The 18,587-nt window shown below is 39.0% G+C and overlaps 1 protein-coding gene across 1 annotated transcript in view; it reads left to right on the forward strand.

Moving 5' to 3' along the window:
- The window catches only part of LOC134352556 (ATP-binding cassette sub-family C member 5-like), a 155,937-nt gene that overhangs the window by 98,071 nt on the left and 39,279 nt on the right, over positions 1-18,587 (forward strand). Inside the window, exons 17-18 of the mRNA XM_063059812.1 lie at positions 3,991-4,102; positions 18,238-18,422. Coding sequence (XP_062915882.1) covers positions 3,991-4,102; positions 18,238-18,422 — 297 coding nt within the window. The remainder of the gene's footprint in view (positions 1-3,990; positions 4,103-18,237; positions 18,423-18,587) is intronic.

Raw genomic sequence — 18,587 nt, forward strand, 5'->3', positions numbered from 1 at the left:
TCTCAGCCTGGTATGGAAACACCAATGCCGTTGAACTGAAAGTTATACAAAAAGTACTGGAATTTTTGTAACTTTGTACAGCCCAGTCCATCAGGGGTAAAGCCCTCACACCCTTGACCACATCTACATAGAGTGTTGTTGCAGGAAAGCAGCATCCATCATCAGGGACTCTCATTATCTAGGTCATGCTTTCTTCTCTCTGCAGCCATCAGGAAGAAGGTACAGGAGCCTTAGAACTCACACCAGCAGATTCAGGAATAGTTATTACCACTCAACCATCAGGCTCCTGCACCAGTGGGGATAACTTTATTCAATTTAATTTCCCCCATCACTGAACTGTTCCCACAACCCAGAGGCTCACTTACATGGAAACGTCATCTCATGTTGTTGATAATTATTGATTATTGATTTATTATTATTATTATTATTCTTTTTTGTATTTTCACAGTTTATGGTCTTTCATTGATTTATTATGCCTGCAAGAAAAAGAATCTCACAGTTGTATATGGTGAAATATATGTACTTTGATAATAAATTTACCTTTGACTTTGAGCTTAAAACTATATTGGATATGCCCAGGTACCTGGCTGTACTTCTATTACGGTATTGATTAAGTGGTCTGTTAGCAGATTTGGTCACAGAACAGAACCATCTGTATTGATCGCTCAGTATCTAATTCAGGGTGCCTGAGAATTGAATATGTATCTTCATTAACTTCAAAATTCGAAGTTCAAAGTATATTTGTTAGCAAAGTATGTATACAGTATACAACCTTGATATTCATCTTCTTGCAGGCAGCCACTAAACAAAGAAACACCAGAGAACCCATTTAAAGAAAAACCCCACAACAACCATGTGAAAAATAGAATAATTTATGCAAAAAACAAAAAGTGAACAAATAACACACAGAACATTAAACATCAAATCACAGATTTCCCACGAACCGCCGAAGTGAGTGAGACTAGTCCAGAAGCTAATGGTTGCGGCCACAGCCACTGAGTCAGTCAGTTCAGCAGTGTAATTATGGCTGCAGTCCACAGTTGCAGATCCAGTTTTGCCGCAAAGTACCTCAGTCAAAACTTGCCTTTTAATAAATAAACTTCGTTAGACTTATTTTTACTGTAGTTTTTAATATGATAAAAATGCAGAATTAGGCATTTTAAAGTTAGTCCAGCAGTACATTGAAACAATCTTCACAAACAACTGCTGAACAGTTTGGAAATACAGTTATTGGGCCAATAGTTAATTGGGGCAGCTCAACTCTTAAAGGACAAAAATTAAATTGTGAAAATAGCCAGGATTCCTTGATTTATTTGGGACACTATGCCACTTAACTGGGCAAGATACTGTTGCCGAACAGCTTCTAACTAGCATTAGTTACATACACTTGTGTGGCCATTAGATACTGCACTGTGCTTTGGGCTAAAAGTTTTTAGATGTCAGTTGCATGTGTTTGTGTTCAAAAGCAGAGATTTTTGTCACTCAGAGTTGGTGAGAAATAAACAGTAAGACAACTTAGAGCAGTTTTGCTCACCATGGTTTCAAGCTTTCAGGCCAGAAATTGTCAGTTGTGAAAATAAAATGATTTCACTACGTCAACAAGTTAGGAATTACAGAGAATTTGAAGGCATTGACAATCATCTTGAATGTTAAAATGAAAATGAAGATTTGGAGGCTGCAATTTTCTAAGGCATTGTATGAAGGCAGTCCATTATCTGCAATAGGTGTCCGTGTTGATATTGTTCATTGAATGTCAATCAGAAGAACACAGTAGATGAATTCCTCTTAATAAACATTGGGAACTATTACACAGTTTTATAGTCATTGTACTCAGTTAAATCGCAGCTTGCTTATTTTCTACCTTTTAACTATTTCCATGAAACTTTGGCTAATTGTGGCAGCCACTTAATTGGGCCAAAATGTACTGGCTCTAATGTGTCCCAATTAACTGGAATACACTGTATATCAAACTTTATGAATTTGAGTGATGTTGACATTTTGTACCTTTATCTTCAAGGAATTGCTTCTAGATTATTCCAAAATCAGATGTCTAGTACAATATATGGAGGGAAAAAGCACCAAAAAATCAATTTACATTATTGTTGAACTGTAATAGCAGGTATTGATCCAGAGCTCTGTTGAAAACACAGACTTAAAGAAACCGGAGATGATTGCTGTCTATAAATTGGAAAACTCATTTGAAACGTTCAAAAGCTTTCAGAAGTTTTATAGTTACTGCTTTAATATAAAATCAAATCCAATTGATGATTTGGCTTTATAGTTGTACTTTTACTTGACTCTAGAATAACTGCTAAGGCATGATTCAGTTGGATATGCAGCAGCCTGATGTGTAATAAAAGCTTGTAGGTACACTCAATCAAAGAGAGACATAACAATTAGAGCAGAAGTCAGCAGAAGTCATCGATCTGCATGAAGAATATTAATGTATACAGACACTAAGAATCCTAAGCAACACCCACAAAATACTGGAGGAACTCAGCATTTCAAGCAGCATCTATGGAAATGAATAAACAGTTGACATTTCAGGCCAAGACCCTTTTTAGTGACTGAAAACAAAGGGGGAAGACAATAGAATACAAAGTTGGCAGGGTGGGGGAATGGAGGATAGCTGGAAGTTGATAGGTGAAGCAAGGTGGTCAGGAAAGTTAAAGGGCTGTAGAGAAAGGAATCTGATAGGAGACGAGACTGAACCATAAGAGAAAGGGAAGGAGTAGGGGACCCAGGGAGAGGAGATAGGCAGGTGAGAAGAGGTAAGGGGCCAGAGTGGGTAATAGAAGGAGAGGGGGAGTGAATTTTTTTTTTACCGGAAAGAGAAATCAATACTCATACCATCAAGATGGAGGCTACCAAGGCAGAATATAAGGTGTTGCTCCTCCAACCTGAGGTAGGCCTCATCTTAGCACAATAGGAGGCCATGGACCAACATGTCAGAATGGGAATTAAAGTATTGGGCCTTCATGAAGTTCTGCTGTTGGCAGATGGAGCAGAGGTGCTTGTTGAAGCAGTTCCCCCAACTTAGAATGGGTGTCACCAATGTAGAGGAGGCCAGGCCGCTTTGGGAGCATCGGACACAATAGTCAACACCAGTAGATTCGCAGATGAAATGTTGCCTCACCTGGAAGCACTGTTTAGGGCCCTGAATGGAGACAAGGGAGGAGGTGAATGGGCAGGTGTAGCACTTTGGCTGCTTGCAGGGTTAAGTGCCAGATTAGTTTGAGGGGGGGGCGGTGTGGCTGGAGATGAATGGACAAGGGAATCACAGAGGGAGCAATCCTTGCAGAAAGCAGGTCAAGATATTTTTGGTGGTAGGTTCCTTTGGAGATCGTGTAAGTTGCAGAGAACAATGTGTTGGATACGGAGGCTCATTGGGTGGTGGGTAAGGACAGGAGAAACTCTATCACTATTAAGGCAGTGGGAAGAAGGGTAAAGATGGATTTTTGGGAAATGGAGGAGATGCGTGTGAGGGCAGAATCAATGGCTGAGAATCCTAGCTTTCTAATATTGGTGTTCAATTGTATTCAATATCTAATACATCAATGGTCACTGGCATGTATTATGCTTAAGAAAATGAAATGATGTGCTCTCATTTTAAGATCATAAGACACAGGAGCATTTTATTTCACCTAATAAGGCTTTCATTTTGGAAAAAAAAACATAGGCTACCAGAATTTTTACCTAAAGTCTGGCTTCACTTTAATTTTTAGACAACTCAGCAATTACATTAAAGGAAAAAAAAACTGAGTCCCTTCATTGAAATAAGGGAAAGGCATGTTAATGATGGTTTTGATGGAAATTTTGTTGAAACCTCAAAAACCTGGAGGAATGTGTCCTTTATAATTGAAAATCTTCAATATATTAGAATAGTAATTGTTATTTCATTTTTTTGCCATTTTTGTGCAGCAATCACAAGGAAGTTTGAATGTTTAATGTGTAAGATATTTGACACCATTGTTTTATGTCAATTTCCAGAATCTTATTCAAAAAGACCTAAGAAACACTGTCAAAAAATCTGGAAATAAAACTGGAAAACTACTTTCTGTGAGCAAGTCAGTGTCTATTGTCCATGAAAGGATGAAGGAAGGTATGAGGAAAATCAACTTCTTTATCAGAAAAATTATTATTCAATATAATAGCAATCACAGAATTAACTAGATGTTTTCCGTGGCATGATGAGCCCTTTTTTTATGAAAACCATGCAAATCAAATTTATCTTCAATGCAAATAAAACATTGAAGTTATTTCCTGATAAATAGAAAGTTAACCTCAACATTATGTCATGCAGTATGCATTTCACTGGATTTCCTATGGAGTGAAATCTGGTCATGTCTATTTCACAGTCATTTTATTTCTTTGTGTACATCCCAACATGAATTGCATTTGTTTGTCTGACGTGATTTCCATGTCAGGTGTGCATCATTTCCTATGCAATACTCATTTTAGAGCATTTTGGGAGTAATTATATCTAATATCCAACAAGCATCCATTGGAAACTCACTAAGCAAATATGTCTTCACGGAGCAGTGATGGTCTGAGATTCTTTGGAATCCCAGATTTATAGTGACGGTTTGGGTCTGGGCTACACTGCTTGCTGCTGACACCCAAGATATCAATAAATGGGCAATGCAATGCACATTTTTGCAAGTGAATATGTTCTACTGGTGACTAAATTTGCTGGGAAGGGGAAAGCGGGAGGCTTGGAATTGGATTAGTGTTCATTCGGAAATCTAATTGCCTAAATGTTAGTTAAATGTTAAATAGATAACCATAGTTGATGAGAAGAGCACTTTAAGACTGTTAGACATAGGAACAGAATAGGCCATTCAGCCCATCAAGTCTGCTCCACAATTCCATCATGGCTGATCCCAGATCCCACTCAAACCTATCCACCTGCCTTCTTGCCATAAACTTTGACGTCTTGACCAATCAGGAAACCATCAACTTCTGCCTTAAATATACCTATGGACTTAGTCTCCACTGCAGTCTGTGCAGAACATTCCACAGATTCACTACTTTCTGGCTAAAAACAAAATCCTCCTTACCTCTGTTCTAAAAGCTCGCCCCTAAATTTTAAGGCTGTGCCTTCTAGTTCGGGTCCCACCATAGAGAACATCCTCTCCACATCCAGCTTATCTAGTCCTTTCAGCATTCAGTAGATTATCACCAATCTCCCCACCTATCTTCCAGATGGTCAGGTCACTGATCTCCATTGATCCCAGAGACACATTATCTCCACACCCACCTCCCTTCCAGTTACTTTCTTGATCTTAATCCCAGGCCCTGATCCTGTTCACTAGTTTCTATTCTCCCAAATGACTCAGCCATTCACCGAATCAAAATGTAAATCTTTCCCAGCACAGCTTTTCAAATGATCCAATTCCAGGAGATTGGGCCCTTCCTTTCTCCCCCATTCACCAGATCTAGTCTCAATCACCAGTGGAACATTTTCACTTGCAAAAATATGCATTACGTTGCCTACTTATTGATGTCTTGGGAGTCAGCAAGCAATGTAGCCCAGACCCAAGTGTCGTTGTATATCTGTAGATGTGTTGAACTGATTGGAGCAAGGTATTCCCTTTACAAACTAATGCAAGTTTTAAAATTATTTATATTTTAGACCATATAACTGCTTAGAAACACAGATAGCTAGTTAATATTTTAACTGGAAAGCATAAACAGTTGGTGGGGGGGGGGGAAGGTTACTGGCGGTAGGGCCCAGGGACGTGAAATGAAGTTAGGTTTTATCTTTGGTCTGCTGTCCATGTTGGTATGCCATGTCCCTAGCCTAGGTGTTTACTCAATTGGAAGCAATAGCTTTGTGGAGTTAATGCAAGCTGTGGTTCAGGTTCAGGATAAGACTGGTCTTTGTACATTGTGTAAGTGCAGTAATGGAGGCTGGTGGTTTAAGGCAAGGATGAGTTTAAAATCAAATGTGCACCAAAGTGGAAGTCTGGTAAGCCAACCTATGCAGAGTACTAGACTCATTGAGAGTAGTAAAATCAGGTGGGACAAAGATGTTTGCAATGACAGTTTAGGATTAGGTTTTTGAATGATAGTAGCTGTGTTGTCAAGAGAAATTATTAGGAAGCAGCTTTTGTTAAAACTGGGCCAATAATGATTGATGTGTCGATTATATTATTCCTACTGTTCATAGTGCTAGAAATGCACGTATCAATTCAAGATGAACATAGACATGTCAAGACTTTGTCTTTAACTAAAAATTGCCTTTTCTCTACTATGACATTAGAACTCCACTAACATCAGACTAAAGGCCAAATAGGGATTATTGTATTTTTTTTTGTGAGTGGAGAATGATGGATAGTAACTTTACTCACTGAAAGGAAAAGAAGATCAAGCTGGCATAAAATGGTTGGCTGACCTTCACTATAAGTTTTCCACCTGCCAATAAATATTGAAATTAGCCACTAACTCAGGGTTTCTCAACCCAGGTTCCGCGAGAGATGGTGATTTTTAAAAAAATGTCGTTTTTTGAACTTCACGTGATGCGCAATGCTAGTGCTCAAAGTGGTGGGCAGTGACCGATTAACCCCGTTAGCATCTCATTAGGGGTCTCCCAGCCCAGTAGGGCAGTGCGCAGTAGGACCATGTTTATTTGGTTGAGTTCATTCTCAGTTTTTGACGTGAGCTAGGGGAGGCCATTGATAATTGGTGAGCACTGTATTGTACAGAGGGGAGGACGATAGGCTGATGAGTCATTACACTGCACAAGTGCAACAACAGACACAAAAAAAGACCATCCTCACAATGAGAGCTACATATCAATGGATTTTCTCATTTAGTTATTCATTATGCCATTCCTCTTATACAGTCTTTCTTTACAATGAAAGCTACGTGGACCGGTAATCCAAGTTGTCCTTTTCCATTGTGCTTAGTCTGTGGCAAACAACTCACAAATGCAGCAATGGCTCCAGCAAAATTGAAAAGACACTTAAAACTACAAATCACTGCCGTATGACACCTAAAAGTGCTGATTCCTTAAGAAGAGAATCCTGCCATTCATAGGAAAGCAATGAACATTTTGCTGCAGTTTTCAACTTATTATGTGTGTGAGCAAGTTTCTTCTTGTTTAACAAACATCAAGAGCCATGTTAAAAATAGACTCATTTCAGTTGAAGGTGAAATCCGTGTGTGCTTATCTCAAGCTCGACCCAGAATTGAGTATTTGCACAGCAAAAAACAAGCACAGGTTTTACACACTAGGCCTATATTTGAGCCTGATCATGTCACTCAGTAAGAAAATGTTTTTCAAAGTCTTGTATAAATTTGTGTATTAGGCTATATTTTTAGTCATTCTGCTTTGGCTGATGGTGTTTACTATTCAACATTGCCAATAAATTTTCATGTTGTAAATAACATTAATTACAATCAATTTGCAACCTTTATTTAAATTAAATCCATCAAGCCTACCTTTTGAAAAATTAAATCCCATTTTAGCTTAAGTCAGTTATTTAACAGAAATTTATTATATTCACCTTATGAGTTTTAAAAATTTATGAAAGGGAAATAAAGATTAATTTCAAGAAAGGTAAGCTAAGCTTAACTACTTGTTTTTTTCAAGAAAGATTTGCTAAAAATTCATTCTGAACTCAAAAGATCATTGACAATTATTTTTGGATTATTATATCTACAACTTACTGATCACGCTAACGTACTGTGAGGTCTAGATATAATAATTTTTACGCAGGGGTTCCCTGAGACCTGAAAATTATTTCAAGGGTTCCTTGAGGGCAAAAAGGTTGAGAATGGCACAATAGTTTCAATGGCCCATGTTCCTTGATGGTCGAGATGGGCTATCTCTGCTTTAAATATTCCACAATTAAGGAATGCTGAGGCAGAGTGCATTTTGCAATCTAGTTCTGTATAATGAAGATATTTAGTACTAATCACAATTTACCCATGTGACTTTATATTGATGAACTGATGCTATTTGAAGTTGAACAAATCAGAGAAGTACTTGAAGAAATGTAATAAGGTAGATGATTTTGTAGCACAGTTAGAAATCTTCAGAGTCATGGTTGAAAGAAGATCACGTGGGAGCTTAACATCTAAGGATACACAATATATCCAGAGGAAAGAGGCAGGTAGGCGGGGGGGGGGGGTGCGGTGAAGTGGCTTTATTGGTAAAAAAAAATGAAATCAAATCTTTAGAAAGAAGTGACATAGGATCTGAAGATGTAGAATCCTTGTGGATCGAGTTAAGAAACTGCAAGGATAAGAAGACCCTAATGGGAGTTATATACACACGTCTGAACAATAGCATGGATATTGGGTACAAATTATAAAGGGAGATAGGAAAGACAAGTAAAAAGGGCAATGTTATGATGGTCATGGGAGATTTCAGTGTGCAGGTAGGTTGGGAAAACTGGTGCTGCTGGATCCCAACAGAACAAATTAATAGAATGTCTACGAGATGGATTTTTAGAGCAAATTCGGGTCGAGCCATCTGCTGAAAAGGCAGTTCTGGATTGGGTGTCATATAATCAACCAATATTGATTAGGGATTTTAAGGCAAAGGGACCTTTAGGAGAGAGTGATCATAATATGATAGAATTCATCCTGCAGTTCGAGAAGAAAAAGCTAAGATCAGATGTACTGGTGTTACTATGGAGTAAAGGTAACTATAGAGGCATGAGAGAGGAGCTGGCTGAAGTTGATTGGAAGGTAACACTATCAGGGTTGACAGAGGAGCAGCAATGACTGGAGTTTCTAGGAATAATTCAGAAAACACAGGATTGGTTCATCCCAAAGAAGAAGAAGCATTATAAAGAGGGCATGAGACAACCATGGCTTATAAGGGAAGTCAAAGGCTGCATAAGACCAAAAGAGAGGGCACAAATTGTGCCAAAAATTAGTAAGAAGCTCAAGGATCAGGAAGCTTTAAAAACAAAACAAAAGAAGAAAACTAAAAAAGCAATAAGGAAAGAAAAGATTAAATATTAAGGTAAGCCAAACAATAATTTAAAAGAGGATTATAGAATTTTTTTCGGATATATAAAGAGTAAAAGTGAATATTGAACTGTTGGTAAATGATGCTGGAGATGTAGCAATGAGGGCAATCTGAATAAGATCTTGCGTGAGTCTTCACTGTGGAAGACACCAGCAGTATGCCAGAAACTCGTGAAGGTCAAGGTGCGAAGTGAGTGTAGTCATTATTACTAAGAAGAATGTGCTTGGGAAGCTGAAAAGTCTGAAGGTACAGTAAATGAGTTACATGGGTCAGATCAAGCACATCCTAAGGCTCTAAAAGAGGTGGCTGAAGAGATTGTGGAGGCATTAGTAGTGATCTTTCAAGGATCACGAGATTTTGGAATAGTTTCAGAGGACTGGAAAATCGCAAATATCACTCCACTGTTTAAGAGGTCAAGGAGGCAAAAGATAAGAAGTAATAGGCCAGCTAGCCTGATGTCATGGTTGGCAAGGAGTCAGAGTCTATTATTGAGGATGAGGTTTCAGGGTACTTGGAGGCTCATGATAAAATAGGCTAAAGGTTTAGACAAGGTACTGCACATGAGGCTGCTAAACAAGATAAGATCCCATGGTATTACAGGAAAAATATGGACAGACACTTGGCTGATTGCCAGAAAGCAGACTGGGTATAAAAGGGGCGTCTTCTGGTTGACTGATTCCACAGGGAATGGTGTTGAATCAGCAACTTCACATGTTATGTTATTGATCAGCATGATAGAATTGATGGCTTTGTGACAAAGCTTGCAGACAATACAAAGATAGGTGGAGGCAGGTTGTGTTGAGCTTACCCAAAGTTCTGCCAACACGTCAAGATGAGCACACAACTCAACCACTGCTACTCTCCCTTCCGCGATACCTGCAAAGCACTTATCCACCCTCCGTTTGGAAAGTCTGACCATTCCACCATTTTTCTCCTGCCCACCTATAGGCAGAAATTGAAACAGGAAGTGGCCGTAGTGAAAACTATCCACTGCTATTCCAACCAGTCAGACTCAATGACGCTTTGATAGCGTCATCTGGGAAGTATTTTGAGCTGAGAACTTCTCCGAATACAAGCTTCATTTGAAACTGCTTTGAAGATACTGTTCCCCAAAAATTGGTCTGGGTCCACCCAAATCAGAGGCCTTGGATAAATAGTTCAAGTGTGTGTTGCTCTCAATGCAAGGGATAAAACCTTCACCTCTGGAGACCAACACAAGCTCAAGAGATACCACTATGATTTACGTAGAGCCATCAAGGTGGCAAAACAGCAACACAGGGACAAACTCCATTCGCAACTCTGTGACAATGACACACGCAGCATATGCCAAGGAGTGCACACCATCGCGAACTTCAAGAGGAAGTACAGCCAGTACAGCTAACATTGCTGCCTTGTTCCCAGACAAGTTAAGTGTTTTTTACGCTCCATTCGAGGTTGATAGGACAGAACCCTCCAGGACAGCTGCCAATGAGACCTGCACCTTGGCCATCTCCGAGGTTGAGGTACGTAGGACATTCCATCGTGTTAATAGCCACAAGGCAGCGGGGCCGGACAGCATCCCAGGGTGCGTGCTCAAAGTGTGTGCTGAATAGCTGGCTGGTGTGTTTACGGACATTTTTAATTTCTCTCCCAGTATGTAGTGCCCTCCTGTTTCAAATCGTCCATCATTGTCCCTGTACCTAAGAAAATAAAGGTAGCATGCCTGAATGATTGGCGCTCTGTTGCATCAACCTCAATTATTAGCAAATGCTTTGAGAGACTGGTTAAAGACTACATTTGCAGCATGCTACCACCCACACTGGACCCCTTACAATTTGCCTACCAACGAAACTGGTCTACCAATGACACCATAGCTACAACACTACACACCATCCTTGCTCATCTGGAGAGGAGGGAGCATACATTAGAATGCTGTTCCTGGACTACAGTTCAGCATTCAACACCATAATTTCCTCCAGACTTGACAGGAAGCTCAGGGACCTCAGCCTGCACCCCACCTTGTGCAGCAGGATCCTAGACTTCCTATCAGATCACCGACAAATGGTTAGGATCGGGTCCCTCACCTCTGCCCGTCTGACCCTCAACACAGGTGCCCCCCAGGGTTGTGTCCTGAGTCCCCTTCTGTACTCCCTGTACACCCATGATTGTGCTGCCACACACAGCTCCAGTCTGTTGATCAAATTCACAGACGGCACGACATTGATCGGCCTTATTTCTAGCAGTGATGAGACAGCCTGCTGAGGTGCCAGGATAACAAGCTCTCCCTCAATGTCCAAAAAACAAGAGCTGATTGTGGATTACAGGAGGAACAGAGACAGACTTGCCCCAATCAACATCAATGGGTCTGCAGTTGAGAGGGTGAGTAGTTTCAAGTTCTTCAATATACACATCACCAATGATCTCACCTGGACTGTACACACCAGCTTTGTGGCAAAAAAAAGCACAACAGCATCTCTTCCACCTCAGCAACTGAAGTTCGGCATGGGCCCCTAAATCCTCAAGACCCTCTACAGGGGCACCATTGAGAGCATACTGACTGGCTGTATCACCGTCTGGTACAGGAACTGCACCAACCTTGATTGCTGGGCACTTCAGAGAGTGGTACAGACAGCCCAATGCATCTATGGATGTGAACTTCCCTCCATTGAGGACATTTATAGCAGCAGGTGCAGAAAAAAGGCCTGGAAGATCATCAGGGATACGTGTCACCCCAACCATTAACTGTTCCAGCTACTTCCGCTGGCAAGCACTACCACAACATTAAAGCCAGGACCAACAAGCTGCGGGATAGCTTCTTTACAAACCATTAGACTTTTAAATTCACATGTCTGTACATTGCAATGGAGTTATAACACAAAGATTTTTACTCACTCATGTTGTGGGATGGATGTAAGATTGAAATTCTAATTCTCACACAACTAGGGTGTCTGCACAAGAACTTGGACAGATTATGAGATGTTACAAGTGGCAGATGGAATACAGTGAGGGAAGTGTATTATCATGCATTTGATAGAACGAATAAAGGTGTAGCCCATTTTCTAAATGGGCAAAAATTCAGAAATCTGAGATGCAAAAGGACTTGGGAGTTCCAGTGCAGGATTACTTAAAGGCTATCAGGCAGGATGAGTAGTGTTGGTAGTAAAGAAGGCAAGTGTAATGTTTGCATTCATGTCAAGAGGACAAGAATATAAAAATAAGGATATAACGCCTCGCATTACAAAGCATTGGTCAGACCACACTTGGTGTGGTGTAAGTCACTTCGGGCCCTATATCTAAGAAATTGTGTGTTGACATTCAGAGAGGTTCATGATAATAATCCTTGGAATTAAAGGGCTCACATATGAGGAGCATCAGATGGGTCTGAATTTGTACTCACTGGAGTTTAGAATAATGAAAGGGGATCACATTGAATCCCATCAAATACTGAAAAGCCTAGATAGAGTGGATGTGGAGAGGATGCTTTTAATAATGAGAGTCTAGGACCAGAGGGCACTGCCTCAGAGTAGAAGGACATCCCTTTAGAACAGTGATGAGGAGGAATTTCCTTTCCCAGAGGGTGGTCAATATGGAATTCATTGTCATAGACGTCTGTGCAGGCCAAGTCATTGTGTATATTTAAAGCAGGGGTTGATGAGTCCTTCATTAGCAAGGGAGAAAGGGAAAACGAATCAGCAATGTTCAAATGGCCAAACTCTTCTCCTGCTTCTTATGGCCTACAGATCTGATTATTTGATGGATCAGGTATCTGCCCTATTAGACATTCTTTCATTTGGTTATAAATGTAATAATGCACAACACTGGGTATTCTCTGCATGAAAATATTTTAGTAAGTTCTTTCTCATCAGGTCGAGGATATGGAACTGTAGTGATTCGCAAGGTGGTGTCAGAGGGAGACTTCATGTACCAAGTTAGGGTTTATGGAAGCAGGTCATATAACAAACAGCAAGGGAGTGATACGAGAGTGAGTGATTCTGTCCAGAGCTTACCAGTGATGTCAAAACAGAGTCATGTTGATTCCAGCAAAGCATATCGAGCAATGGACCCAGACAAGAACAGAGGCAAGTGACTATAGATTCATAAATAATGACCTTGAGAATTTTTTGCAAAATGAAAAAATCATTTGGTTTAACAAACCTGACTTTTTGATAGATCATAATATTACCTTACAATCATCTTTCAATATTTTCCCTCAGTAAGTAGAATATTGTACCTCAAATCAGCTTAACCATTTAATATCCATGGCCTTTTTTAATGTTAGTTTTCACATGTCTGTTAACCTAGATGCAAAAAAAAAAGTGTAACCTGGGTTCTCTTTCCTTTTACTACCATGCTGGTTAATATACAGAAAAATTCTGTGCTATATTCTATAAATTAATTTCTGAATTTCAATTAGCTCAAACAATTGTTGAGCACTCCTGGGATAATCAGGTCTTCACAGAGCAACGATGCTCTGGGACCTCATTCAGTTTGGGCCATACTTACCTGGTATTGCACTGTACAACTTCACCACCAAAAATAAATGCAGTGTCTAGAAACTCTGTTGTATAATGTAGCATTTATATGTACCATGATTTTTTTTTCAAGGTGATGTTGGTCCCATCTATTTCTTCAATTGTTCATTTCCCCTAACAAAAGCAATAAAACTTTATGTGACACATTCAGCAAAAGCAGACAGTGATGATGTGTGCACATAATATGCTTCTGTAAATTGCAATTTATTCCTCCATGCACATGTGCAGATACATGGAGACCAGATTTAACTTCCTCTTTCTTCATAGTTAGCTCCATCTCAAAGAGCTTCCTCCCAAAGCTATTTATCTATTCAAGTATATTGTTGAGTACTATGTGAAAAAGCATAGCATTTTTCACAGTAGTATTACACAAAGAATCATCAGGTGAATGGCCTGTCAGCTTGTCATTTGGTGATACTTATTATAGATACAAAAACAATTCTAAATTATATACCATGTCCATCCAATAGATCATGCAAAACTATGCTTGAAGGCAAGGTGCATTCAAATGTACTATGCTCTTTTAGTTCTAAAGTTTCAGCTGTTTTGTGTTCCACCATGAGGATAGTGATGTTCACAAATGATATGAACTGGAAATCAATATAAAACATGTATTTAACATTTCAAACCCAGAAAAATATTATTTCCTGCAAATTGCTGCTTGATTAGTAAATCAATCGAGGGTATGTCAAATACACTTGACCAAAACAAACCTGAGCAGGAAAACACAATAAGACAAAAATGGTAGAAAGACTTAGCAAGTCAGGCAGCATATATAGAGTGAGAAACTGCAACCCTTCATCAGAACTGCAGAAATTTTTCCCTTTTCTGATTTCCTTTCAGATTTCTCGCATCTGCAGTTTTTTAAAAAAAATTCGTAAACAAAGAAAGATCAGGAGACCTATTAGCAAATACTGGAAAATATTATTCACAGATGCATATCAACTTGACAAGGAGTCAGACTTGATGTGAAGACTGCACAATTTGACATTGACTGTTAAAGTTATTAGTGAGCAATGGCCTCTCTGATGGACTGCCACTAATTGTCCCGCTAGTGAATGATTAGATAAATAAATGATACTGTTTTAAATAATTGGAAGATGGATGAATTATGTGCAGTAGCAAAGTCTACAAAAATTGTCGATTTTATGCTATGTAACACTTATTAAGAGGTTGGAATTGTAGACCAAAGTTCCAGATCATGGCTGGAATGTCGTATTCCTTCCATCTTTATTTATGTTGCCAATTTGTTTTCTACATGTTACATATAAATTTTACCAATTATTATTACTAATAAGCATGAATCTTACAGAAGATGTCAACAGTGCTGAAATGAATAAAGAAGTGGTGGTCAGTCTAGTAACAGAACAAGAAAAGAGCATGAAAGAACAAGTACTGGACAGCAGGCAGGTAGACGTTGAAGAGAATCTGGAAGTGACGGTGAATGCTAAAAAATCTGCAGCATTTCGAAGGAAGCCTGTCATTGTCCAACTGCATGATGAGGACAGCATTGAGTGGAGCGAGGGTGATTTAAGTTATTTGTTTCGGACAAAACCCAGAGACTTGGAGCCCAGAGTAGAGATGGTAAAAGATTTCAACAATGAGAAGGAGTTTGATGAAGAGGTGAATGGCGAAACATCAGATGATTTAATTAGTCGGGATTTTTTTCCAGAAGAAGAAACACATGAGGGCAAGTGAAACAGTAATGTGACTTCCGTAATAAACTTTGAAGTATTCTTTCTCCGTATTGAGTACTGCAGATTTCTTTGCAAGGCTGTCTACTAAATTATGATCTTTGTAGAAGAGGTTGTTCAGGCAGCATTCACTAACTAAGGGGCTTTTTAAATCGCCACTAAATAAAAACAATGCTTGTGGACTCAAATGTTGTATTGCCTAAAATATAACATTAACTGTGATATCTTCATTGATAATTTAATGGTGTCTCCTCTTTGGAAATCACTTTTGGATCAGTTCTCTCCAAACAGCCTTATAAAGGAGTTCTGCTGTCTATTTAAGGTGATTAAGTTATCTAAAGCACTCTAGTAGAACCTCTCATATTAATCAGTGTAAAGTACATTAAAGAACTTTTAGTTTTGTAGGCTCAGAGCTTGGTAGGCATTAGCTGGAAATCTATTTTGGTAGTAGTAACTATCACTTTTCAGAGCAGAGACAGAATATAAACTTCTTTACTGACACAAAAAGTAAAACTTTATTTTATCACGGTGACATTGTGAAGTGAAACATATTATGACTGGATTAGAAAATTTTGAAGCCAGGAAACCACACTTTTGTGGAATATTAAGAAAATTGCCTCTATTTTAAATGTTGTGCTCCTACAACAACAAAAAAACAATGCATTGTAGTTTTATGTCTTTTAATAAGGTATTTAATATAAAATCTATGAAAATACAAAACTTTTAACAACAGACCAGATTCATTATAGCATGCAAGATTTTTGACCGTCATGAAAACCTAGCAATGTTGAGTAACAGCAACACACATCAAAGTTGCTGGTGAACGCAGCAGGCCAGGCAGCGTCTCTAGGAAGAGGTACAGTCGACGTTTCAGGCCGAGACCCTTCGTCAGGACTAATTGAAAGAAGAGTAACTCTTCCTTCAATTAGTCCTGACGAAGGGTCTCGGCCTGAAACGTCGACTGTACCTCTTCCTAGAGACGCTGCCTGGCCTGCTGTGTTCACCAGCAACTTTGATGTGTGTTGCTTGAATTTCCAGCATCTGCAGAATTCCTGTTGTTTGCGAATATTGAGTAACAACTCATTTAGTTTCCCAAATAATTTTATTTACCGTCAACAGAGCTTATGTAATTTGTTGGTCTCTATAGTATGCCATTCTCTCTACAAATTTCATATTTCTCATTCTCCAATGTCTTGCCCTGTTCATACAGAAATAGAATATGCAGTTTCTATTAAAGCAAGTGAAATGATATTTCCTATCAGTTTAACATTTTAGCAAGGAGCTCCATTGATGGAAAAAGATATTACATAGCAAATCATTAACACAAGTGATTTTGCAGATGCTGGAAATCCAGAGTGACACATACAAAATGCTGGATGAACTCATCAAGTCAGGCAGCATCTGTGGAAATGAATAAACAGACAATGTTTCTGGCCAACGTTTTTCATCAGGACCAGGAAAGGGTCCCAGTCCTGATTAAGGGTCTCGACCCAAAATGTTTATTCATTTCCAGAGGTGCTGCCTGAACTGTTGAGTTTCTCCAATACTTTGTATGTACTACAATTTCTTTTTCTTTATCCAATATTCTGTTTACTTCCTATTCAATTGCCTAATTTAGGATGGTAGAAGGTTTTTTCTTCTCTCGGAATATGGGCAGAAAGTTGGGATGGAACTGTTATGAGATCAAGAAACCTGGAAAAGTTGGTTTCCCTGATTTTCTTCCCTGTGATTAGAGGCCTTTCAGGCAAGAAGCCTAGATTTTAAAACTGAAAACTACCGGGACAATAGGAATAAAAGGATATCACTAATTGCTATAGGGTTTCTATTCATTTGGGTGAGGACCCAAATCCCATGGAGGGAGTCTTAAATGTGGTGAGCAAGATTTCCTGATTTCTGTGGTGTCCTTTGTGGTATGGGTGGAGCAGATGATAATTCGGTGGAGTGCAACTGACAGTAGCTTGGTGAGAGGAATTTAGTGCCAGTGGGAGAGATCTTGGTTGTAGGTACATGAAGGGCATTTGGTGGTCCAGTGGTAGTTGATGAGACGAGAGCTCAAATGGTGGTTGATGGAGAAGGTGTTTCATAGCTGGAGGAAGGGTTTGCAACTTAGATTCTTCTGCCTGAAAAACACTGTACTCTTTCCTCTTGGGCCATAAAGAAGTCTGAAAGGCATAAATTCATAGCATAATCATCTCTCCTTTCCAAGTTACCCATCACTGATGTACATTTTATTTACACTTATATAGTTTGGGGCTGTGGTCACATTTAGTTTAATATTATCTGTTTACCAATAGGATCACTGTGTCTAGCATTGAAGTTATACAAATTCTTTCCCACAGTTATCTTCCCTGAAATTATCGCAGTGTTCTTTGCCACTATAAATTGCCCCAGTGTTGGGTGACTGTTAGAATTTGGATGGAATTAATAAGAATGTGAGGAGAATAAAATAGGATTAGCATTGGATGAATGTAGATGGGTGTTTGATGGCTGGCGCAGACTTGTTGGGCTGAAGGGCCTGTTTCTTTGCTGTGTGATTCTATGACTCTCTTCCTCTCTCCTTCTAAAGGTTACTCTTTTGTTTCTTGTAAATTTATCATTAAAGACTATAGTTACCAATACTTTCCTTCACTTCTCTTTCAGTGACTATACTCAATTCAAAATGGATATGACCCATCTTAAATTACAAAAAAAATTCCAAAATATCCCTGATTTAAGGAATTGGTTTCTTTTTCCTTGCATTATTTGGACTGTATAAAGTCAATGTGCTTCATCTGAAAATGTTAAATGAAGAACACACTTCTGTTGTACTTTTATTTTAATATGCCTTTTGTTGATCATTGAGACATATTGTATGTGCAGATTATTTCTCCAGCCATCCTCGACATTAAAGCAAAAGGTTTGCCTCAGACACTGAGCTATCCAGATGTATTTACACAAAGTCAATTGCAACTTTCATTGCAATGAAATACATTGATTCAGTGTTACATAAAAGTAAAGCTTTGTTAACAAGAGGTACCATGTTGATACTTAATTTTTTTGCTACCAGACCAGCTTTTGCAAGCAGAGGAAAAAGCTGGTGGCTCTGTGTCTTGGTCAACTTATGGAATTTACATCAAAGCTGCAGGAGGTACTTTCATCTTCCTTCTGAACATTCTTCTGTTCCTGCTGACTGCTGGCAGCATAGCTTTCAGTAACTGGTGGCTGAGCTACTGGATTAATCAGGGCAGTGGGGTGAGTTATTTTATGGTGCGATAACATTGTATGTGCAGAACTAACTATAAATGTCTTGATAAATGATTTTAACTTTCAAATACAATAACTTTATTCTATCTAATCTGGTTTAAAAGTTTACATAATACTATCTGTTGAAACGTACTATCATGCATATAGTGATAT

Source organism: Mobula hypostoma, chromosome 10, assembly GCF_963921235.1.
Source record: "Mobula hypostoma chromosome 10, sMobHyp1.1, whole genome shotgun sequence".
In the NCBI taxonomy this organism is placed as follows: Eukaryota; Metazoa; Chordata; class Chondrichthyes; order Myliobatiformes; family Myliobatidae; genus Mobula; species Mobula hypostoma.